Raw genomic sequence first — 25,265 nt, 5'->3', positions numbered from 1 at the left:
TAAAGACTGTGCTTTAAATCTTAGATGTAAGGATTTAGGGGTAAGGTCTAATAGCTGTAAAGTGTCTGATACCAATATCAACTTTCACTCTCCTTTGCCCAAACATATGTATATTTTCATCCAGAAAAGGAAGAGTTTTTCACATCAGTTAATGACTGAAATTGAATATTTAATTTGAGCTTCTGTTCACAAACACCACAAGTTCACAAAGTGACTGTTGCACGGCACAAAGTTAGTACAGCACAGTAAAATACAGGTAGATCATAGAGAATGCTAGAAGGCGACTTCAGCTTACCAGTGTTCTGTCTCCATTGTCCTTTGATTGCACAGCTTTCAAACACATAAAAGATAGTGACAGCCCTAGAGAGAGTTGAGACTTGAAATTAAACACACCTAGAAGATAACTAGTGAGATTACAACCGTGTTCTGTATGACCCCAAGAGGAAGATTTGGAAGGAATAAATGAGAACTAGTGGAAGATATTTCAGCTCAGATGTGATAGATTAAAATAATAGTAGTTAATATGTCATTTAATTCTCTAATGAGACCACAATAAGGAAATGGAGAATCAGAGAGTCAAGGGTCTTACCCAAGGTCACAGCATGTGTGTGTTGCAGTCAGGATATAGAAATTTGCCAGATTAAAAGCACAAGTTCCTCCTATTACTGTAGGCTGCTCTCCTGATTTTCTGGTCTTCAGCAGGATTAACCAAGGATTGGCTGACTACTGGTTAGCAGTGTAAGGGTTTTATATGTCAAGTGCATGTATACATAAATTGCCTAAAAATCCCCTTTACTCTGAGATGCTACATTTCTCTGGCCAAAGCACACTGCTTGAATTTCCTTTCAAATGCTTACTATTTTGTTGAGGCAAAACCCTACAGCAACATTTTCTAGCCTCTCCTGACTCTCCTATGTGAGAAACAGGATTCCATTTTTTTAAGGTTCATTATTCATTTTAATGGTGTAAGATTAGTCTTAGATATCAGGAATAGAGGGCCCTGCAGGGAAGATCCAACACCCTAAGGGACTCACCTATAAGATGTCTAAAGCCAGGAGGAACAAAACAAGATACAAATCTTTCTTCATAAACCAAAATGCCCATTCACATAAAAGAAACTAGAATGAAGACATAAACAGTATATGTCATATAATTTAAGACAGGCAAGATTACATGTACTATATTCATTCATTTTTATGACAGAGATAAATGACCATAAAAGTTTACCATGGCAAGAAAAGGTAAGAGGAAAATAAATCCAACCATGGATTTCCTTAGGAAGAGCAATTGCTTTCCCACTGCATCTGGCAGAATCAAAACTGAGAGGTGCAACTGAGAGGACAGGAAAGTTCATGAAGAAGTGCTAGCATCACAGGCAATGGGGAGAAAAACAGTTTACATTAAGAAAGCATAAAAACACGTTCATGCCTATTACGCTTTGTTCAAAACTTCAACACACATTCTAATGAAGGAAGATAATCGATTTAAAGGTATGAAAGGAAGAAGTATGATCACATGGAAAGGAAAAAGGCACTGAGATCGTGAGATGGGATTCAGGCCCTACTTAGTGGCCTTGGGCATGTTCCTTCGCACTCCAGAATAAAAGGGGTAAACTCTCAAATGACACAAATCTAAGTTTTACTTAGAATATATTACTTTATCTCTTACATTAGATATATAGACATTACTTTGATATCTACTAAAACGTTGTAAAACGTTGAATCTATGTCAACCTAAGTGGCCTGAATATGCTACATATGATACATATTTCCACATCAAGTCCATTTCAGTTGATTCTAATGTCTTTACTACTGTCAATACTGCTGTGCTGAACATACGCATGCATGTACCTTTATGGTAGGATGATTTCTATTCCTTTAGGATTATATCCAACGTAGGATTGCTGGGTTGAGTGGTAATTCCATTTGGAAATTGCCACACTGCTTTCCACAATGGCTAAACTAATTTACATTTCCAACAGCCGTGTATAAGCATTCTCTTTTCTCTGCAATCTCACCAACATCTGTTATTGTTTGACTTTTTGATAACAGTCATTCTGACTGGTGTGAAATGGTATCTCGTTGTCACTCTGATTTGCATTTCTCTAATGATCAGTGATGTTGAGCATGTTTGTATATACTTGTGGGCCACATGTATGCTTTCTTTGGAAAAGTGTCTGCTTATGTCTTTTGTCCATTTTTTTATGGGGTTATTTGTTTTTTTGTTATAAAATTTAAGTTCCTTATAAATTCTGGATATTAGACCTTTGTTGCATGAATAGTTTGCAAATATTTTCTCCCATTCTGTAGGTTGTCTGTTTGCTAATAATTTCTTCTGCTATGCAGAAGATCTCTATTTTGTCCATTTTTGTTTTTGTTGCAATTACTTTTGGCATTTTCATCATGAAATCTTTGCCAAGTCCTATGTCCACAGCGATATGTTCTAGGTTATCCTTCTAGGATTTTTACAGTTTTAGATTTTACATTTAAGTCTTTAATCCTTCTGGTGTTAATTTTTTACATGATGTAAGGAAGGGGTATAGTTTCAATCTTCTGCATATTGGCTAGCCAGTTATCCCAGCAACATTTACTGAATAAGAAGTACTTTCCCCCATTGCTTCTTTTTGTCAACTTTGTCAAAAATTAGATGGTTGTAAGTGTGTGCCTTTATTTCTAGGCTCTCTATTCTGTTCCATTGGTATGTGTGACTGTTTTGTACCAGTACCATGCTGTTTTGGTTACTATAGCCTGTAGCATAATTTGAAGTCAGGTAATGCAATGTCTCCAGCTTTGTCTTTTCAGCTTAGCCTTGTCTATTCAGGCTTTTTGATTCCATAGGAGTTTTAATATTTTTTCTAATTCTGTGAAGAATGTCATTGGTACTTTGATAGGAATGGCATTAAATCTGTAAATTGCTTTGGAGGGTATAACCGTTTTAACAATATTGATTCTTCCTATCTGTGAGCATAAAATATTTTTCCATTTCTTTGTGTCATCTCCGATTTCTTTGAACAGTTTTTAAAATTCTCATTGTAGAGATCTTTCACCTCCCTGGTTAGCTGTTTTCCTGGTTGTTTTATTCTTTTTGTGGCTATTGTGATGTTTTCTCGGTTTGGCTCTCAGCCTGGATGATGTTAGTGTACAGAAATGCCACTGATTTTTGTACATTAATTTTGCAACCTGAAATTTCACCGAAGTTATTTACCAGATCAAGGAGCTTTTGGGCAGAGACTATGGGATTTTCTAGGTATAGAACCATATAGTCTACAAAGATAGATAGTTTGACTTCCTCTCTGCCTATTTGAATGCTTTTTACTTCTCTTGCTGACTGTTCTGGCTAGGACTTCCACTACTATGTAGAATAGGAGTGGTGAAAGAGGGCATCCTTGTCTTCTTCCAGTTTACTAGGGGAATGCTTTCATCACTCAGTATGATGCTGGTTGTAGGCCTGTCATAAATGGCTCTTATTATTTTGAAGTATATTCCTTTGATGTCTAGTTTGTTGAGGGTTTTTAACATGAACGGATGCTGAATTTTATTAAAAGACTTTTCTGCACCTATTGAGATGATCATGTGGTTTTTGTCTTTAGCTCTGTTTATGTGATGAATCACATGTATTGATTTGCATATGTTGAATCAACCTTGCATCCCAGGGATAACGTCTTCTTGATCATAGTGGATTAGCTTTTTGATGTGCTACTGGATTTGGTTTGCTAGTATTTTCCTGAGGAGTTTTGCAACTATATTCATCAAGGATACTGGCCTGACGTTTTCTTTTTTTCATTGTGACTCTGCCAGGTTTCGGTATCAGGATGATGCTGACCTCATAGAATGAGTTAAGGTGGAGCCCCTCCTCCTCAACTGTTTGGAAATGAAACTGCCATGTTATTCTAAACACACTAATTTTAATATTCAAACTTGTGATTATTACATCAAAATTCAACATCTATCACTCATTACTGATTGATGTTACCTGCATCTTAAATATTTTTATGAAAAGAGATTCACTCAAGCTAGTTGTTTATAAAATATTTTTATTGTTTTTTTTTCCCCGAGCCATACAATCCTTAAAATCATTCCCTACCCAAAGAATGCAGCTCATTTTCATTTGATAAAGGGTGGGAAATTCTGGTGGCACCCAGGCTACTACTACCTCCAAATTTCATCTCTGTTGAATCCTCCTTCAAGAGCTTGAGGGTCCTGACAATGTCTGATGTGTCCCCATCTTGAAGGATTTATTAGAGACTGCTGCGCCGTCATCTGTCACAGTCCTAAGCGATTTTTAAGGCAGGATAAAGCAATGGGCTTCATTCAGGTCAGAGAAAGATCCAGGATTAACAAAAGCATAATCAAGTGGCATAACCAGCTGACGGCAAGGCATTAACAGATTCAGGGCATTTGGAACACTGAAAGGGGGAAGCGTGTCTAAATTTAGTTTAATAGAAATTTCTGTAGTATATTAATCTCTTTTTTAAAAAAAAATTTCTGAAAATCACAGAATATGCCTTTTAAATATTTAAGTGGATATTATTTATTTACTGGAAGACTCATTTTCCCTATGCCTTAAAAATGATCATGAATATTAGGGAATCACTAATTTCCTAATTGTAATAATGGCATTTTAATATGTTGAGGAAAAAAAGGACTCTTTTCTATTCACAGGCAGATTGTTTTAGATGCAATGATATGATAAGCAAGGATTACCTTCAAAATAAAGAAATTCAGCCATTAGTTTGAAATGGCTGAAATTGGGAGATGGAAACAAGAGGGTTCACTATGTTTTGCTCCTTGCTTTTTCATCTGTTTAAATTTTTTCATGACCCAGCTCATGTTTTGTTTTTTTTGCAACATGATTTCTCTTTATATAGGTACACATCCTGATTCTTTCCTCTATTGTTTCTGCGTTTGGGATCATAATTAGAAAAGCTTCCATTAAATCAAAACTACTTTCAAATTTCTTCAATGGTTTCTTCTAGTGATTTTTATTATTTCATTCATTAACATTTAAATCTTTATTTATTCCACTGGAAACTCTTCCTGGTCCTGCCAATGTGAATTATGGATCCCAGATGTGAATTATGGATCCAGTCTTTTTTCCAAGAGGACAATCCATCTTTCCCAAAACCTTTTATTGAATTATCTATTTTTTTTACTGATTTGAAATCTACTTGTATCTTATGTTAAACTATTAATCTGTTTCTTCATTAATCAGTAATACACTGTTTTAAATATCAAAGATTTTAAAAATTTTTTAAATATATATTAGGGCTAGTTTTCCTTATTATCCTTCCTTATATTTTCCTGGGCTATACTTAACTTTTTTCCATAAATTTATAATAGGCTTGTCTTACTAAAAATAGTATCTTTTGTATAAGTATCACATTACATTTATAGTTTAACTTAGAGAAAGCTGACACCTTTATGATGCTAAGTCTTTTCAATCATAAAAAGAACATCGTATGCTTTTCTGTTTCTTATGTCTTCTTTCATAAAAAATTATACATGTGGTATATTTATTTTTTAAATAGAAAAATTATATCATTTATACCTAGGAATTTTATCTTTATTTAACGCTACCGCAAATGAGATCTTTCCTTACACAATATCTTCTAATTAGTGGCTGTTTGCATCTATGTAGGCTATTTCTATATGCTAATATTTCTGTATGTTAAAATGAACACGCTTATTGTTTGTCGTGTTGTTTCAATTGCTCCTGTAAAGTTTTCTAGGTATATAATCATATCATCTAATAACAGTAATTATTTTACTACCTCTTTCCCAATTTCTATACTCATGCTTGTGACTCATTTCCAATCTCTCCTCTCAAACAGGCCCCAAATGATACATGATATACTCAAGTCCTACCCTCACCCCCACTACCTGCTGCCACCTCTCCCCTCACTCCTGAAACAGCTCAGGTCTTTGGCTTCCCTCTTCATTTTAGGCTCCTGATAACACTTTCTGGTTAGCTCTGAATGAAAACATATTTTTGTTTTGTTTTATCCATCATTTCTACGTATTTTGTAGCAAAAGCTTTTCAAGTTTTGCAGTTAGTCTGATTTCTCTGGGAAGGTTCTATGTATTGATTTCTTCTGCATATACGACGTTTATTCAGAAACCAGAGGGAGGATTCTCTGCTGGCTTTGTGACTCCATTTTCACTCCCTACCCTCTCTTACTCTGTGGGCCCACTTCAAGCTGAAATCTATGGAATGATGAAAGATTATAGTTCATTTTACCAATTGGGATTAAGGCTCAATATGAAATGAGTTGCCCAAAGGCAGGCACACTTCATATTAGCATGATGAAACACAGTGAACAGGTCCATCCATCTCTCTAAGATAGGCTTTGAGATGAGCTCTTCTGCTACTCTGACATGGTTCTCTTTAGGTTGGTGCAAACATACTTGTAGTTTCTGCCATTAAAATAACACAAAAAGCTATTAACTAGCATTCTTTATACCATATGTTTAAGTCCTCAGAGTTTGATTAAAATATCAGAACAAGTGTTTTCTTTAGTCTGCAGAACATCTAGGAAACCATATGGCGTTATTGCTGACAGGATTTTAATACAGGCCCTTTGTAACTTCTAGGAGACCTTCGAAATCAATCACAAGCACAGAACACAGAAATATTTCTAAAGAATAAGGGTAGTGGCCAGGTGCGGTGGCTCACGCCTATAATCCCAGCACTTTGGGAGGCCGAGGCGGGCGGATCACGAGGTCAGGAGATCGATACCATCCTGGCTAACACGGTGAAACCGTCTCTGCTAAAAATACAAAAAATGAGCCAGGCGTGGCGGCGGGCACCTGTAGTCCCAGCTGCTGGGGATGCTGAGGCAGGAGAATGGCGTGAACCTGGGAGGCAGAGCTTGCAGTGAGCCAAGATCGTGCCACTGCACTTCAGCCTGGGTGACAGAGCGAGACTTCGTCTCAAAAAAAAAAAAAAAAAAAGAATAAGGGTAAAATACACAAGTCAGAAAGACAAATTAATGTGGCTAAAGAACAATAAGATAACACAAGACAATAACTGGTTATCTTCAGAAAACAACAAATATTCAGCAATTAGTTCCAGCTAACCTAACCACAGGAATCCAGGGAACCAAAAGGTCAAGGCGGAGGGATATCCCACTCCTCTAGAGTCCCATAGATTTTTCAGTTCACAACTGAGTCTTAGGGTATTGCTTTAGGAAGTTTTAGCTTAAAGACCCTGAATTCATAGTTTTGCTACTGGGTAAATCCTACATACATGACAAAACACAGTGAAAGGGTTGGAAGGCTGAGAAAAATCTGGCCATTTCTTCAAATATGGTAAGAGAATGTGAGATAAATAAAATAGCTCATCCTCTGAATTTAAATGGGTCAACATGACCAATTCAACACCAACTTAGGGAGGGGAAACAAGAAAAATTATAAATCCATAGCAGATGGATCTTGAATACCAGAGGAACTCAAGTTCTCTAGAGATAATGTTGCCATGTGTATGACCATATGTTCTTCTTCTGAGATTGTGGTAGCCAGAACTATTTTCTTCTTGCACAGAGATCATCAGCAAACGTGACAAGGAAGTGCACTCCAATGCACCTCGGGAATGTAAACCGGTGCATCTAGTCCAGAATGCAAACTTGCAATACAGGTCAAAACTTAACAGGTAAACCTTTTGATACAGCAACATGACTCTTGAGTGTTAGCTCTAAAAACACAGATAGATGGTCAAAGATATATGTAAAGTGTTCATCGTGACACTACTTATAATTAATACTGATCTGAGCATTCACCATGAGATGACTGGCTGAATAAATGATGGCATATGTCATCAATGATATATTATGTAACACAGAAAATGGTTGATGCACTGAACTAATAGAGCTGCCCTTGTTCAAGGAGGCACGTGGTCTTTTCTGGGAGCTCAAGCTCATATTTCACAGTATCAAAATCAACCGCTACTGGACAGCCAAGAGGGGCTAGTGCTCAATAGTGGTGCCACATGACAGTAAAGCTGAGGGCAGGGCAGGGGTGGCAGCAGGAGATTGGTGGATGGTAAGGCTCTTCTCTGCTTGAAAGCAGATTTCACCAAATTCCTTTCTAGACTGTACACACTTGCGGTAGTTGGGGTTCAGGAGCTGGCAAACTAGGCACAGGAGAGAATATCCCTGGAGGGTGATATTGAAATTCCTGTCAATCTGGCAAGTATACATTTCAGTTGGATTTAATTTAGTTTGGAAAAATATAAGCTGTGACTGCTTGTTTCCTTCACCTTGAACGTTATGCAACAGTTCATGCTGCTTGCACAGAAGTCTAATAGTATCTTTACCAAATCACTGACAGTGACGCAATCATGGTTTTATATAGAGAGGAATATTTAAGAGAATTTTGGCTTTTCCTCCCCCATGTCTTTCTGTATTTGATTTTTTTTTTTTTTTTTTTTTTTTTTGAGACGGAGTCTCACTCTGTCACCTAACCAGAGTGCAGTGGCACGATCTCAGCTCACTGCAACCTCTACCTCCTGGGTTCAAGTGATTCCCCTGCCTCAGCCTCCCAAGTAGCTGGGAACTGCAGGCACGCACCACCATGCCCGGCTAGTTTTTTTCTATTTTAGTAGAGATGGGGTTTCACCATGTTGGCCAGGATGGTGTCAATCTCCTGACCTCGTAAGCCACCTGCCTTGGTCCCCAAAGTGCTGGGATTACAGGCACGAACCATTGCGCCTGGCCTGTATTTGATTTTTAAATAATTTGCATATTCTATATCTTTAGGGAAAGAACAAAAACTAAAAGCAAAAAATGAATAAACATCTTACTTCCCTTCAAGGTTAGAAACATCTGTACTTGTGACCTTCACAAAACAGGAGTTCAGGTATAATTTAGTCCAACTCTTTTGCATAAGCAGAAACAAAGTCAGATAATTTGTTAAATGGCCTGCCCAACATCATTTTTCTCTACCTCATTTAATCTCTTATTTCCTTTTCTCCTCTCTTAGTTGTATATTACTCATCAACCTCAGCTCATGGAATTTTATCTCTTGATATTACATCCAATTTTCTTAGTTTATCTAAAGTCTAGAATTCAGAACCATCCCAATATAAACATATTCACACAGATTTTAAAAAAATACTTTCCAAGGGTTTTCTTCTGGCTCTCTCCCACTCACCACAACATGCCAGATATCGAGATACCCATCCATCAGCCACTCTCTCTCTCTGTTATGTAATCCAAAAGTTAGAGCAGCCTGGAAAGCTACCTCGTATGAAGCTGATATCAAAAGCAGTAATCACTGACAATATGGCTTGGACCATTTTATGAGTCAGAAATTCAGAGGCAAAAGGTGCCATGTTTTAGACAAGACAACTGAAGCCTGGAGGCCTTAAGATGTTGACCAAAGTGACAGGTGACTGCCTGCATCTGGACTTGAAGCCAGGACTGCAAAGTCTTCCTATCCAGGACTCCTTCTACTACCATATGTAATATTCATCTTTCAGTTCTTCTAAAATTAGCAGGATCACCTCAGGGAGTACCCAGGCAATTATATGCAAGGTTGACAACATAAAAGACCAGCTACAGGAAAAAATTAGGAGTGAATAAGAACAAGCACACAGACAAAGGGAATGCAGAAAGTGAATATGCCATCTAAATCTTAGCCCATTTTCTAGTTCCCAGAGATTTAATGCCAGTCCGATTTTACTAATTCCCTTCAACCAACATCATGACAATAGAGCAAATGAGACGACAAGAAGAATTTAGTCGGCACAACACAGGCCAAGTCGTCAGGGAGACCTGGGTTACAACCCTAGCATTTTCTGCTTCTGTAAAACTAAGAGACAGTTTAAATATTCCTCCGTCCATTCCAAGGTTAGGAGTCTAGAAGGCTATCTGGGAGGCAATGATATGGTTTCAGTGACGAAGTTACACACTAGGGCATGTCTAATGAAGTTGCTAATAGAAGAATTATTAAGACAAAAGACTAAAAATGTTGCTTTGCATTCCTCAGGATATATTTTGAACATATGAGTGGGACTGGCCACTACTCTGATTGGAACCTTGTATAGAAATGCATTTGATGCCAGGCACGGTGGCTCACACCTGTAATCCCAGCAGTTTGGGAGGCCAACGTGGGCAGATCATGAGGTCAGGAGTTTGAGACCAGCCTGACCAACATGGTAAACCCTGTCTCTACTAAAAATACAAAAATTAGCCAGGCATAGTGGCACACACCTGTAATACCAGCTACTCAGGAGGCTGAGGCAGAAGAATCGCTTGAACCCGGAGGTGGAGTTTGCAGTGAGCCGAGATCACACCACTGCACTCCAGCCTAGGCAACAGAGTAAGACTCCGCCTCAAAAAAAAAAAGAAGGAAAGAAAATGCATTTGAGCTCATGCTCAAGCTGAAGATGCAAAGCCAGGTACTAATTCTGCTGAAGAAAGCAGACTATATATATGTCTGTTAGCAATCAATCTATCCAGCCCTGAGTGCCCAGTTTTCACAGCCCATGTGACCTCTCTAGTACCCTGTCGTGTGAGGGAGCTGATTCTTAAAGAGGAAATGTCAGCCCTTGACAGTATCGAGGTTCCAACACCGGACTTAGTACATCCTCTAAAAGTGCATCCTTTAAGAGGCAATGAGGCTTCTGCATGTTCAGTCTTTAAAATTACTCTAAAATAAGAACAAGTCCCAGAAAGTGATGGAAGGTAAGAGGGTTATGGATATGCTATGCATGTGGACAGCAATTTTGCTTTTAGCATCCACAAAAAATGGGCTATGAAAAACTGAAAAAAGGAAGGGATAATCCAAACCCATGTGATATGGTTTGGCTGCGTCCCCACCCAAATCTCATGTTGAATTGTAGTTCCCATAATCCTCATGTGTCATGGGAGGGACCCGGTAGGAGGTAATGGAATCATGTGGGCAGTTCCTCCATGCTGTTTTCATGACAGTGAGTGAGTTTTCATGAGATCCGATGGTTTTAGAAGGGGCTTTTCCCCCTTTGTTTGGCACTTCTCCTTCCTGCTGCCCTGTGAAGAAGGTGCCTTTCTTCCCCTTCAATTTTTGCTAGGCCTGTAAGTTTCCTGAGGCCTCCCCAGCCATGTGGAACTGTAAGTCAATTAAACCTCTTGTTTTCATAAATTACCCCATCTCAGGTATTTCTTCATAGCAGTACGAGAATGGACTAATATCTCATGAGAGTAAAGTGATGATTTGTCTGATGTAATACATCCAGGCATACATACTTTCTCTTTGGCTCTGTTTATAAAACTGTTTTCTTCACAGTCAATTAGCTTTAAGGCACAAACATAAATCTGAAATATTCATTACAAAATACAAATGTAATAGTAATCTGTATTTAAAATATCCTTGAGTTATAAAGCCAGATTTTTAAAATGTTCTCTTTTAAAAAGGAAAAAAAAAAGTCCTCTTAATTTCAGTAGTGTGGACCTCCATGAGTCCTCCAGCTGCCCCCAATTTGAACAGACTTCAGAACTGGAAAGGACTTGGGTATTACAGAGGGCCTTCACTGAAGGGATGAGAAAGGAGAGGCTCGGGGAAGTTGTGATTGGTATCAACTTGCAGGACAACTCAGACAACACAGCCTGAACTAGAATTATCAGGTCTGCCTTCTTTTGGTCTAGTGTTTTCCCCCCATGAGGTAAAGATGTCTTTTAAAAATGTAACATCAGTATAAAAAGGCCTGTATGACTTACTAAGGTCAGATCTAAGAAACGACCCCAACATTCCCTAGCCCATTTTCTTCAGATAAAATACATCCTCCAATTTCAGAGACATCAAGATTTTTTTCACAATGTTTCCATTTTCTGTGCCTATTCCTGCCAAGAAGTAATCCACTCCTAGCTCTCTGCATAATAGCTAGCCTGACTGAAAAAAAAGAGGTTGTGATTATGTAATGGCCATCCGACCCACTACCACCCAGGAGTATCAATACAAAAAGGGCTTTTTATAGAGAAGGTCAGAAGGCCCCAGGCGAGCACAGAGGGAGTGCAGATACCTCCTGGTTACCTCCTCAAAGTTGCCATCTGAGGAGTATATTGAGATCTAAGCAATTGCATTTGTTTCCCTGAGATTATGTGACACCGAAAACCTTACTGACTCAGGGAAAATAATCCAATTACTCCTTATGTGTGCAGAGCAGAGAAGCTAGGTAAAGTTTCTAACCCCCTGGAAATAAAAATCTTCAGTATTTGCTGACACCTCAGGCATCTCCTCCACTGTGCATCAAGCAGAGGCTAGCTCGTGGGATCCCGAGTTCCTCTCTGATGCTTCCACATGTGCCTGTCATCCTAAGAAGGTAGAGGGATCGCATTTCACTTTGAGAAAATGAAAATATCTTGATAAGATGTTGTGCTAAGAGACACCAACAAACATTCCAGAATTTTCACCCACTGAACAAAGCCACAAAAAGCAGCCAGGGGAGAGAATGGGATGACATTTCTTATTGACTGTTTCCTAATTATTTTCTTCTCTTGTATTGCCTCCAGTAACTTTTGCAGTGCCTCTTTCCCCTCTAGAGATCTCCAGCTATTTTTATATTCTTTCCTAATTATTTATTCATGTCTAGTGAAAATTTTCTAATTTTCACTAGATTTCTTCAAATTTCAACATTGTGACTGCTGTGCAAGTTATCACCTAAGTGTGCTGCTGCCTCCCCTACTCCACTCCCTACAGAAAAAATAAAAATAAAACGAAAACTCTAGTCTGTAAGCCTCCACTTGTGAAGGTTTTAGTAGGCTCTATAAATGTGAAGTTTGGTATTTAACTCAATTATTTAAATTCTCCAGAGCAATACCTTAAAGAAATCACCATTCCCATTTTACGGGTACATGGAAAATTTAGAAAGAATAATGGTTTCTCTCACTTTATTTAGAGGTCAATATGTTTATTTCCAACATTCACACCCTCAACTTAAACAACTCACACGCTCAAATATTTGCTTGTTTTTCCCTGTCTTCAGCTCCACTATTGCAGTGGAAGGGGGAAAATAATGACATTTTATAAACTGAATTCTGAAAACTAAACGACAATTCTGTTAGCAGCTTCAGGTACATGAAGCCTAGTATATAGCAAATCCAGCGATCTGGGTATTACAAAAGGCAATTATAGTAGTTGCTTTTACAACAGAACAGTTAAGAAATCCCCCAGAGAAAAAGAGCTAACACTTACTTATTAGCATTAAAAACAGGCAAGCAACACCAGACTCCTGGTATATTCTAAGCTTTGCTCTCTCTCTCTCTCCTGTTCCGCCATTGTGATGATGCGCTTGCTTCCGGTTCACCTTCCGCCATGGTTTTAAGTTTCCTGAGGCCCCCCCAGACAAGCTTCCTGGACACACGGTGGAAATGAGTGTCAATGAAGCCTTTTATTTTTTTTTTTTTTTTTTTTTTTTTCTGAAACAGTGTCTTGCTCTTTCGCCCAGGCTAGAGTGCAGTGGACTGATCTCAGCTCAGTGGAGTGATCTCGGCTCACTGCAAGCTCTGCCTCCCGGGTTCACACCTTTCTCCTGCCTCAGCCTCCCGAGTAGCTGGAACTACAGGCGCCCGCCACCACGCCCGGCTGATTTTTGTGTTTTTAGTAGAAACGGGGTTTCACTGTGTTAGCCAGGATGGTCGCGATCTCCTGACCTCATGATCCGCCTGCCACCGCCTCCCAAAGTGCTGGGATTACAGGCGTGAGCCACCGTGTCTGGCCAATTAAGCCTCTTTTCTTCATAAATTACCAGTCTCAGGTACTTCTTTATAGCAGTATAAGAACAGACTAATACAGAAAATTGGTCTCCAATTTCCTCAACAGGATTTTTTGTTTCTGAATAATATGAATGTTTCCAACTAGCAAAAAGAGAGAAGCACTGCCACTAAAAATCTTGAAAAATATTTGACATGGAAGAAAGTGGGAAAATAAAATATAGCATATACCTCACATAAATTCAGATTATTAATAAGCTTCCTCTTCTCCACTATACATTCAGTAATAAATTTTTTATCAAGAGAAATTATTACCATGAAAGCTCTAACCAAGACAGGGGTGGTTACCACGATTACAAATGTACTGATGCTTAGTGTCTATCCTGAAAGCAAAATGAGACTCCTCTCCCATCAACAGCCTTGCCAGACGAAATTTCGTTCATGCAGAGAACTGGAGTTCTTAGCAACTTCGGCTCTTGAAAAATATCATCTAGGAAAAGAATTACAAATTTTCAGTAGCAATTTTGCTGTCTGTTTTTATGTATAGAAAGACTCTTGTATAAAATGGCAGAAGGAAACGTAGCCTTTCTTTTTATTTGTGTGTGTGTATGTGTGTGTCCATGTTTGAAGGAGCTTTACACCATTCACATTTCTGCAAACAAAATAAACCAAAAACATTCTATCCCTATTTTACACAGAAGTAAACAAAATAAAACAAAAACTTTCTATCCCTGTTTTACACAGAAGTAATGGCAACTCCTAGAAAGTAGAAGTTGGATACTTAGTTCATCTTTGTTTCTTCATCCATCTAATGCAACCAAAAGAGCATCCATTAAGCTTCCTAATGGTAGGGTTTCTGTTGCGGAAGAAATGCTCAAGTACTTGACAATGGAGAAGAAAATCACCAACAACCAAAAGTCTCAAAAGGAGGACTCCGATGTGTCCAAACATAACATTTTCTGCTCAAAAACAGACACTCAGTAAATTTCCAAAACTCACTATCAATACTAGTATACATGCAAGTTCCCAATACTTAAAAAAAAAAAAAAAAAGTTTTATTTTCAATGGACAATACAGTGGCATGGCTCAAAAAACCAAAACAGTATTTGATATGGTTTGGCTGTGTCCCCATCCAAATCTCAACTTGAATTTATCTCTCAGAATTCCCAGATGTTGTGGGAGGGACCCAGGGGGAGTTAACTGAATCATGGGGGCTGGTCTCTCCCCTTGCTATTCTCATGATAGTGAATAAGTTTCATGAGATCTGATTGGTTTATCAGGGGTTTCCACTTTTGCTTCTTCCTCATTTTTCTCTTGCCACCACCATGTTAGAAGTGCCTTTAACCTCCGATCATGATTCTGGGGCCTCCCCAGCCATGTGGAACCATAAGTCCAATTAAACCTCTTTTTGTTCCTAGTTTCAAGTATGTCTTTATCAGCGGTGTGAAAATGAACTAATACAGTAATAAAAAGTATACAGTGAAAAATATTTCTTATCCACCTCTGCCCCTCCTAGCTGCCCTATTTTTTCCAAGTAACTTTTTATTTATTTATTTTTTTGAGATGGAGTCTCACTCTGTCTCCCAGGCTGGAGTGCAATGACACAATCTCAGCTCACTGTAACCCCCATCTCTCGTCTTTAAGCTATTCTCCTGCCTCAGTCTCCTAGTAGCTAGGACTACAGGCATGCACCACCAGACCCAGCTAATTTTTGTATTTTTAGTAGAGATGGGTTTTTACCATATTGGCCAGGCTGGTCTTGAACTCTTGACTTCAAGTGATCCACGCACCTTGGCCTCTCAAAGTGCTGGAATTACAGGTGTGAGCCACCACACCCAGGTTCTCCAAGTAATATTTACAAGAAAGCACATTTAATAGTTTCTTGAATATCTTTCTAGGGTTTCTTTAGGCAAAATAAATAAATAAAATAAAATAAATAAATAAAATAAAAAATACAGTGAAATAAAAATATCATTATATAGCACTCTTTCTTACATAAAAGCTCACATAAGCATATTCTGCGCCTTGCTGTCCTTCATATCCATACATAGCAAGTGCCCTCTACTTTTTTAACATCTGCATATTCCACTATATAGATGTACCATCCCTTAGTCTATCTTCTATTAATATACACTTATTTGGTCTCTTTCCAATGCTTTATGATTTCAAAAATATTGTATTTAATAAATGTGCACGAGTTATGTCACACATAAGAAAGAATACTTCAGAAATGAATTCTGAGAAATAGACTGCATTTGTAACTTTTATAGATATTGTCAAATTAGGTAGGTCCTACTCTTCCATTTCTACTGCTGGCTGAAAAAAAAAAACTTTTCAGCATGTACTCTCAAAGAACATCATGCAGTTTATGTGGAATATACAGTACTTTATAATAACTGTCAGAAGTGTACAAAACCACTAATTTTAAAGTCCAAATCAAATACTGACAAGATAAAGAACAATGTTCCAGGAAAAAGAATAAGGACATCTATAATCTATATTGTTACTGAATAGTACAAATTTGCTTTTAATAAAATACCAACTATGTTAATGTAAAATCTTCTCTTACTATAAATCCCATTAATTTTTTGAGAGCTAAAAGAAAGCAACTCAATTTGGAGATTTTTAAAAATCCAGCCTTATTTCATATGTTCAATAAACTGAGTGTTTTGGTTTCAACATGTAGGAGTCATATGCAAATCACCTGAAGATCAGGCTTAGAATGTTATAAACTCTAACAAAAATCAATTATATAGGGATTCGTTTGTAGGCTGCCCAAAAAATTAAAGTTAGAAAGAAATGTCCTAAGTACATTTTTCCATGCAATATATTACTATCTAAATTTTCTATTATCTGTAAAACAAATGTAAAAAGAGACAAACAAAACACATCTTTCCAATGTTTTTATTGATAACTGTGGCAATATTTTCTGACAGGTAAAATACAAGTAGAATTAGGGTTAGTAGGAATTAAAAGACCAATTTATGTCTCAAAGATGAAAACTGGCAAAAAGCTATAAAGCAACAACTGGAACAGGAAATAAACACTGAAAAATATTTGGTCACCCCGTGGCAAGTGAAAATCACAAACATTAAATGGCAGAAAATCTAGCCTGTGGCACCTGCTGAGACCAATTCATCATTAACTTTACCCTAGCATGTTAAAGCTCTTATTGGTTATGAAAAGTTTCAAAAGTCTCTGTTTGACAAGGCATGTCCCTTTCTCCACAGGAGGAAATTATTTGAGAGTATAATATTTGCCACTACTTTGGTGGTAAGGTTTTGAAGGCTAGGTTGCAGAAGTCTGTTTACTTCTAGCTAGTCACTATGTCTGTAACCCATTCTGGCTAGATCTTCTAAGTAGACAAGAGGACTCTGGGTAAAGCTTCATGAACAAATTCCCTGGCGTTCCAGAGGATAAATAATGATTCTCATGATATGGGGACCATATGTTTCCATTATGAGTTCTTCAGTCTTTGTATTTTATTCACATAGGTGCCCCTAGTACCTGGCACTTTTCATGTTATTCTTAATAAATGTGAGGGGCTGGGAAAGAAGGGAGAGTAATTCCCCATTAGGTAGATTGCCACATGCAAGTCACAGTGTACATTTCTACCACTGAGCTTCCACCCCAGACAGGTGTGCTAACACCTGTCTTGGGCTTAGCTAGCCACAGGAGCTTGGTGGGCCTCGTAACATAATTTTTGAGCAAAATGAGGCGAGATCCTATGGGATTTCTAGGTCAGGGCCTTGTTTTTAAAAATGGGAGTGATGTCTTTAAGTCTAAAGAGGACATGTGATGTTGGGGAAACCAAGACCAAAGCCAAACAGGTCAAAATCAAGGGAGCTGCAGCACGAAGTTCAGATAGTGGTTAGGGAGGTAAAGCTTGGAGGAGTTCGTAAAAACAAACTCAGACATATTCAACTTTTTATGCATTGCCTGAGGCCTCTCCCAGGGGAATGCTGAATGCAGTAAAAGGACAGGTCCAAAGCAGAAACATATGTTTATCCAATAAACGCTACTGAGCAGTCACTTCTTTCTGGCAGGCACCCAGCTACATATTGTGGGGGTATAGACGCAAATCAGAGGTATACAACTGCTGCAGTGTCGGCAATCCAGAAGGGAAACAAAGTCTCATACATGCACTAAAAGATAATACACAGCAGAGAACAATCTTTCCAAGCGTCACACAGAATGTGCAGTTAAGCATTCAGAGGAAAGGAAGGAGGCAGAATTTGAGAATTCTTTCATTCACATGATATTTACTCAGTGTTACCTACCTCTTGCCTGGAGTTGTTCTAGTTGTTACAGAAAGAGGAACAAACAGAATTAACAAAGTCCCTGAATTCATATGCCTAATTTCTAGTGGGATAAGAAGTTAAAATAAATAATTTCAGTAACTAAGTATTATGAAGACAAAAAACACAGGTTTTTGTGGTTATAGAATGCAGGAGATACAATTATAATCAGGATGGTCAGAAGAGGCTTTTCTAATGCAGGAGATACAATTATATCAGGATGGTCAGAAGAGGCTTTGGTATCTGCCCAAAGACCAAAATGAAATAAACAATATACATGAAGATTCAGGCAGAGGAAATGGCAAATGAAAGGCAGGAATAACCTTGCATGTTCAAGGGATAGCAACCAGGCCAGAGTAGCAGGGACAGTGCTAAGGAGGAGGGGCTAAGACATGCAATTAAAGAGAGATGAAAGGGCCAAATCACATGGGGCCTTGTAGGCAATGGTGAGGACACTCAAAAGGAGGGGTCATGTGCACTGAGCTTTAAAATATGTGTGTCCCCTCTTATTAGCACTGTACATTAGTATGGCATATTTGTTACAATCAATGAGTCAATATTGATACATCATGACGAACTAAAGCAGTTTATTCAGATTTGCTTATTACCTAGTGGCTTTTTTTTTTTTTTGTCCTCTGTTACAGGAACTCATTCAGGGTGCCATGTATTTAGTTTTCATATCTCATTAGACTCCTCTTGGTTTGACAGCTTCTCAGACTTTTCTTTGTTTTTGATGACCCTGAAGGTTTTGAGTACTGACCAGGTATATTATAGGATGACCCTCTATTGGGAGTTTTCTGGTGTTTCTTTTTCATGATGAAACTAGAGGTGGGTGTTTAAGGGAGGAAGACCACAGAGGTGAAGTGTCACTTTCATCACATCATATTAAGGGAACACACTATCAACATGATTTACCACTGTTGATGATGTGGACCTTGATCACCTGACTGGGGTAGTGTGTGGGGGTTTCTGCACTGTAAAGTGACTCTCCCACTGCACCCCCGCTCCATTCTGTACGCTTCAAGAGGCAGTCTCCATGAGCACCTCACAGTTAAAGAGTGGGCAGGTGTGCTAGGACAGAGTGTATAATTTGGAATTCCTCTGCACAGGAAATATGTGTCTTCTCCCCCATTTATTAATTTATCCCATCGTTTACCTCCATCAGTAAGAACTCGTATTTATTTGATACATCATTCTATGATGCAATGCTGTGTTATTTTTCTGTTCAAATTTTTCTATCTTTGGCCATTAGGAGCTCTTTGAGTTGGCTTCTGTATCCCTTTGACATACTCCCATCAGCATATTCTCTGGAGATTATATTCTTTAGCACCTCTTTCCTTTCTCGCACTACAAAATGCTCCAAGCTCATCTTGCATGTTTCCTGCCCCAGTACTAGAATCAGCCATTTCTCCAAGGTGTCCTGTTTCCTTTTACTGAAAAATGGTATTGGAAACTGGAGCTGAGCACTAGGTGTGCTCATGATCTTTGTTATTTTTTCACACTGGGTCTTATTTTCCTTTGTCTTCTCCTGCTTATAAATAATGTATCCAGAGTTTCACCTGTTAAAGAGTATGTTACTTCTCTTATATCTAATATTCTCCTTTCACCCAATTTCCATCCCAAACTCCATATTTTTCCACTGTTGATCAAAGCAAGCTATAGAAAATACTACATAAACAGAAAATCACTCTCCAAAAGGCAATTCTACTGGTTGAAAAATCTGGCCAAAAAGGCTGCCCATTGTGATGCTGAGTCTCCCATAAAATTGAACTCAGTGGCTAGAACCAAATAATCTTGGTACCCCTTGACACAAGGCAGCCATTGCAAATTCAAAACAAGTTCAGAGGTATTTTAATTTTATAAGTAGACAGAGACTGGAACAGATGAACCTAGGTGAAAGCAGGGAGCAGAAGGCTAACTCGTATACTAGAGAAGCAGCTACCATCATACTGAACTATGCAACACAATCTATGTCCTTGCTTTTTAAATACTAGAGCATTACAGAAACATACTGTCAGGCGTCTCATAAATGAATTTTGTTACATAACAAAACTGGCTGTAGGCAGCAATCCTTGCCATGGTATCAAATATGAAAATTACTTTCTAAATTATATGCCCCAGATAATAAGCAGTCTTTGAGACCCTTTCCCCATACTGCCTTGAGATTCACATCATTGTTTCTCTCTGGTTTAACAAGTATGATTATTAGAATCAGCAAAATAATGTTTTCAGGGGCCAAAGACAAATCCTCGATTTAAAGTTTATCACCACAACAGAGAAATACCATTATATTCTATAGGGAACATGATTTTCAATTTAACTATATGTATGTTATAGTTTGTTTTTAACATTCTGATTTTTATCATTAGAACTTTAGGACTATACTATGAAGAACATACTTTTTACCTCAGCTATGCTGTATGTCTACAATTGTATTTACAATTGAAATTTTTTGCTGCACTTAAAAAAGTTTGTTTTCTAACCTATGTACCCTGTTACAGGCAGAGTCAAAAACAGTCTCAGTGTCACCATTCAGCTTACTCCTCCTCCAATATCTGCAACAATACTGTACTTCAGTGAGAGCCTTTTAAGGCTCTCCTGTTCTCACAAAATCCCAAAATAATACTTTTTCACTTGCTGATGAAGTCATAGTGAACTGCAAACTTTCAATACCTCGTACCAATTATGTTACTCTGATGATTTCCATGAAAAGATAACTGCTTAAGTGAAACTGGACTGAAAAAACTCAAAATAAATTTAAATGATTCTAGATGATGAAATGATTATAAGAAAAATCAAAGCATACATTTAATGTGAGAGAGCATATTTAAAGGCTTATAATTTTTTAATGCTAGTTTACATCTTAAATTCTTACTATTACCAGCTTATTTAATGTGCATCTTCAGTCTGGGATCATTCTTATCACCATGCTAAAAATACAAACAAAATGTAGTTCACCGTCGCAATTCCATTGTTTTGCAAAGAATCCCTTGTCGATCTTCCCACAATTCTAATAATGGATCCTGTAATGGTTAGTTTTATATGTCTACCTGGCTAGACAATACTATCCAGTTATTTAATTAAGCACCAACCTAGGTATTGTTGTGAAGGTATTTTGTAGATATGCTTAAAATCTACATTCAGCAACTTCAAGAAGATTATCATCAGTAATGTGGGGGACCTCATCCAATCAAGTGAAAGGCCTCAAAAGCAAGCATTAATATTTTCCCTGAAGAAGAAGAAACTGCCTCAAGAATGCACCATCAACTCCTGACTGGGGGGTTTTCATCCAAACACGTTCTATGAATTTTGCACTTGTCAGTTCCCAAGATCACAGGATCAAATTCCTTGAAATAAATCTCTTGATATCCATCCATTTATAAATATACATATACCCACAGACATACACACACACCCCTGTCCATTCTACTGGTCCTGTTTCTCTTGAAAACCTTGGCTGATACAGGTACCAAGTACACTACCCTTAAAAGCCATCAAAGCTACACCATGTACTAGGATTAAACAAAACTCAAACATCAGACAAATTCATAAAGCAAGACACATAGCTGATTTGTCACAGTTGTCAGTTCAGATCAATGTGATTGAGACCAGAGCCTTATCTTCATTTCCATTGATATTTAAATGTTGGCAGTGAAATGAAGAGTAATAAGATCACGTATATTTGCTTTCTTTCATTTTGAAGGATACTTTGCAGGACATAGGAATCTGGGTTGACAGTTTATTCTGTTAGGACTATAATCTTGTCTAATTTTGATGAGAAGTCTGCTTTGACTCATCTTTGTTCTTCTGTGTATAATGTGTCTTTTTCTCTGGTTGACGTTGAAATTTTGTTTTTTCTCAGTGTGAATATGACATGTCTGACTGTATGCGTGGTGCTGGGGGATACTCATTCTGCTTACTGAGCTTCTTGGATTTGTTATTTAGTATGTATCATTAGTTTGGGAAAACTCTGTACTATCATCTCTTCAAATACTTTTTGTATTGCACTATTTTATACCATACTATTCACTCTCTTCTTATTCTGGGATTCTAACTACATACACACTGGAACTTTTGATATTGTACTAAAGCTCTTACGGGCTCTAATATTTTGGAGTTTTTTGCCACACCCTCTTTTTTCTTTGTGTTTCAGATTTCCCAGAAATCTCTTCTGACCAATCTTCAAATACACTGATTATTTCTTCAACTGCATCAATTCTACCAATGAGGCATCAAAAGCATCTTTCATCTGTTACTAAGTTTTTCATTTTAGCATTTTCATTTCATTCTTTTTTGTAATCTCACCTTTTCTACTAAAATTCCCCATCTGTACATGCATATTACCCACTTTTCCCACTAGAACCCTTAATATATTGATCTTAGTTATTAAAAATTCTCTGATAGTTCTAACATCTGGTTCATATCTGAGTCTGGTTCTATTGATTGGTTTGTTTCTTTTATGTGTGCTGCTTTACCTCACTTTTTGTGCATCTCAGTAATTTTTGGTTAAAAGCCAGCCATCTTGGGCCAAACTATAGAGACAGAGCTATGTAGTATTTACGCCTGGAAATGAACATGTCTCGCATCCTGCTAGTCTTAAGTGTGAGGAGTTGATTCAATTTAATCAGGATTCAGGAGTTGAGACCTGAATTTAGGCTTATTATCCTCTGCACAACCCAGGTTTCAGGTGTCTTTAGCATTACTTTGTTCTTCAGGTGGGGCTGGTTTGCTACAGTGTTTTTCTCAATGTCTGCTTCACCTTCAGCTTTAGGTCTTCCCTTTGTGCCTGTACCTTAGGAAATGTCTCTCCCCATGTTCTCCCGCTCCCCTAGCAGTACACCATCAGTATTTCTTACTCTGAGCTTAGCATCCTGGTGTATGTAGAAAGAAAGTACTCTCTTGTTCTGGTTCAACCTCAGTCTTAGGCAGGATCTGTTTGCCTGGGTATAGGAGTAGGACGTTCCAAGTGATCTACCTCTTCCCACAATGTTAGGAGATCTCGAGTAGTACCAGTGGATAATATTTATTTGACCCTCCTCCAAATGTGGAGCAATTTTCCTGTTCCTTTTCCCTAGCTGAAATAGGTCTTCACCTTTCCCCTGAGCCTAGAGTTTGCTGCCCTTCCCCCAGGAGCTTTTGTTCCATAAGAGAGAAAGGATTAGGGAAGAAGGATCCAGAGGGCTCCATGCCTTTCTTGCGCTGATTGCTGTTTGCCTCCCCCAAGGCCTGCCCTGTAAGAATGGCATTCTTCTATCACTTGCCTTGCCTCTAGTCTTCCCCACGAGCACAAGGTGAGGTCTGTGGAGAAGTGCTTGCATGTGACTGAATACTCCTTGCAGCTGCAGTTCCCATGCTGACATACATTCAGCTTTTAGTACTTAAAACGTAACTGAGTCTTTTTCTTACTAGCTTATATGACATCAGCATCAGCATTTACCCCAGTTAAGCAAATGTCTTGTCCTGTCTACTTGGAAATTCATACCCTTTCCTCAGATTTCAGGCTAGCTAGTTGCTCCATGACCAAAATTCTCTGATGAGACCAAAAGTTGTCTTTTGCATATTATCTGGATTTTTTACTATTGTAAGCATGGAGGCAACACTTTATCAGCTTTCTACACCCCAGCAGAAGACTGTTCATAGGAAGTTTCTTGTCAGTTTTGGTTTCAATAATACAAAAGTTGCTGGAGTTTAAAACACATAAATACACAAACATCATGCTAACTTGCAAACTATGAGAATGTGCTTAGGAAGTGCTTAGGATGCTAGTTAAAACAATACCTCTTAGAATTTATCCAAACTTAATGGGTTTTCCAAAGGAGGAATAGATCTGGTGCCCTATTTAAGCCTATGTTTTCCTTTTTTTTAAATTTTGCTTTAAGTTCCAGGATACATATGCAGAATGTGCAGGTTTGTTACACAGGTATACATGTGCCATGGTGGTTTACTCCACCTATCGACACATCCTCTAAGTTCTCTCCCCTCGCCTCCCTCCACAACAGGCCCTAGTGTGTGTTGTTACCCTCCTTGCATCCAAGTGTTCTCAATTTCAACTCGCACTTATAAGAACATGCGGTGTTTGATTTTCTGTTCCTGTGTTAGCTTCCTGAGGATGATGGCTTCTGGCTTCATCCATGTCCCCACAAAGGACCTGATCTCATTCCTTTTTATAGTTGCATAGTATTCCATGGTGTATATGTACCACATTTTCTTTATCTGGTCTATCACTGATAAGCATTTTGGTTGGTTCCATGACTTTGCTACTGTAGATAATACTGCAATAAACATATGCATGCATATGTCTTTAGGGTAGAATGATTTATAATCCTTTGTGTGTATACTCAATAATGGCATTGCTGGGTCAAATGGTAGTTCTGGTTGTAGTTCCTTGAGGAATCGCCATACTGTCTTCCACAATGATTGAACTAATTTACATTCCCACCGACAGTGTAAAAGCGTTCCTATTTATCCACAGTCTTACATCTATTGTTTCTTGACATTTTAATAATCGCCATTCTGACTGGCATGACATGGCATCTCATTGTGGTTGTGATTTGCATTTCTCTAATGATCAGTGACGTTGAGCTTTTCTTTGTATGTTTGTTGAAGTGTCTGTTCATATATCCTTCGTCTACTTTTTGATAGGTTTTTTTTTTCTTATAAATTTGTTTAAATTCCTTATAAATTCTGCATATTATACCTTTGTCAGATGGGTAGATTACAAAAATTTTCTCCCATTCTGTAGGTTGCCTTTTCACTCTGATGATAGTTTCTTTTGCTGTGCAAAAGCTCTTTAGTTTAATTAGATCCCATTTGTCAATTTTGACCTTTGTTGCAATTGCTTTTGGTGTTTTAGTCATGAAGTCTTTTCCCATGCCTATGTCCTGAATGGTATTGCCTAGGTTTTCTTCTAGGGTTTTTATGATTTGGGGTTTTACATTTCAGTCTTTAACCCATGTTGAGTTAATTTTTGTATAAGCTGTAAAGAAAGAGTCCCGTTTCAGTGTTCTGCATATTAAGCCTATGTTTTCTTAATTCAGAGTCAGTGGACTCACTGGTGACATATGACCATGCTACAGGAAACCCTAACACAGATTTAGAAATGTGCCTGTATTTTTGCAGATAAATCAAGAGACAAAGGAAAATACAATGATGACAAAGAAAAAGAGAACAGAAAAAGGCAAGCATTAATTGGTAATATTGTAAAGTACTGCTCACTACAGTACAGGCTTCCAATCCACATACTGAATAGACTGTCTTTTGTTGTTGTTGTTGTCGTCTTGCCA

At 38.0% G+C, this 25,265-nt stretch overlaps 1 protein-coding gene across 2 annotated transcripts in view; it reads right to left on the bottom strand.

Moving 5' to 3' along the window:
* SH3GL2 (SH3 domain containing GRB2 like 2, endophilin A1) overlaps nt 1–25,265 on the bottom strand; it is a 236,050-nt gene that overhangs the window by 98,821 nt on the left and 111,964 nt on the right. Inside the window, exon 1 of one of the 2 annotated variants that reach the window (XM_009188717.4) lies at nt 296–1,004. The exons of the other annotated variant lie outside the window; for it this stretch is intronic. Coding sequence (XP_009186981.1) covers nt 296–343 — 48 coding nt within the window. The 5' untranslated portion in view covers nt 344–1,004. Of the gene's footprint in view, nt 1–295; nt 1,005–25,265 lie in introns of those variants that run through there. 2 annotated transcript variants of the gene reach the window in all.

Source organism: Papio anubis, chromosome 13, assembly GCF_008728515.1.
Source record: "Papio anubis isolate 15944 chromosome 13, Panubis1.0, whole genome shotgun sequence".
Classification (NCBI taxonomy): Eukaryota; Metazoa; Chordata; class Mammalia; order Primates; family Cercopithecidae; genus Papio; species Papio anubis.
This window is presented reverse-complemented; position numbering and strand designations above follow the sequence as displayed.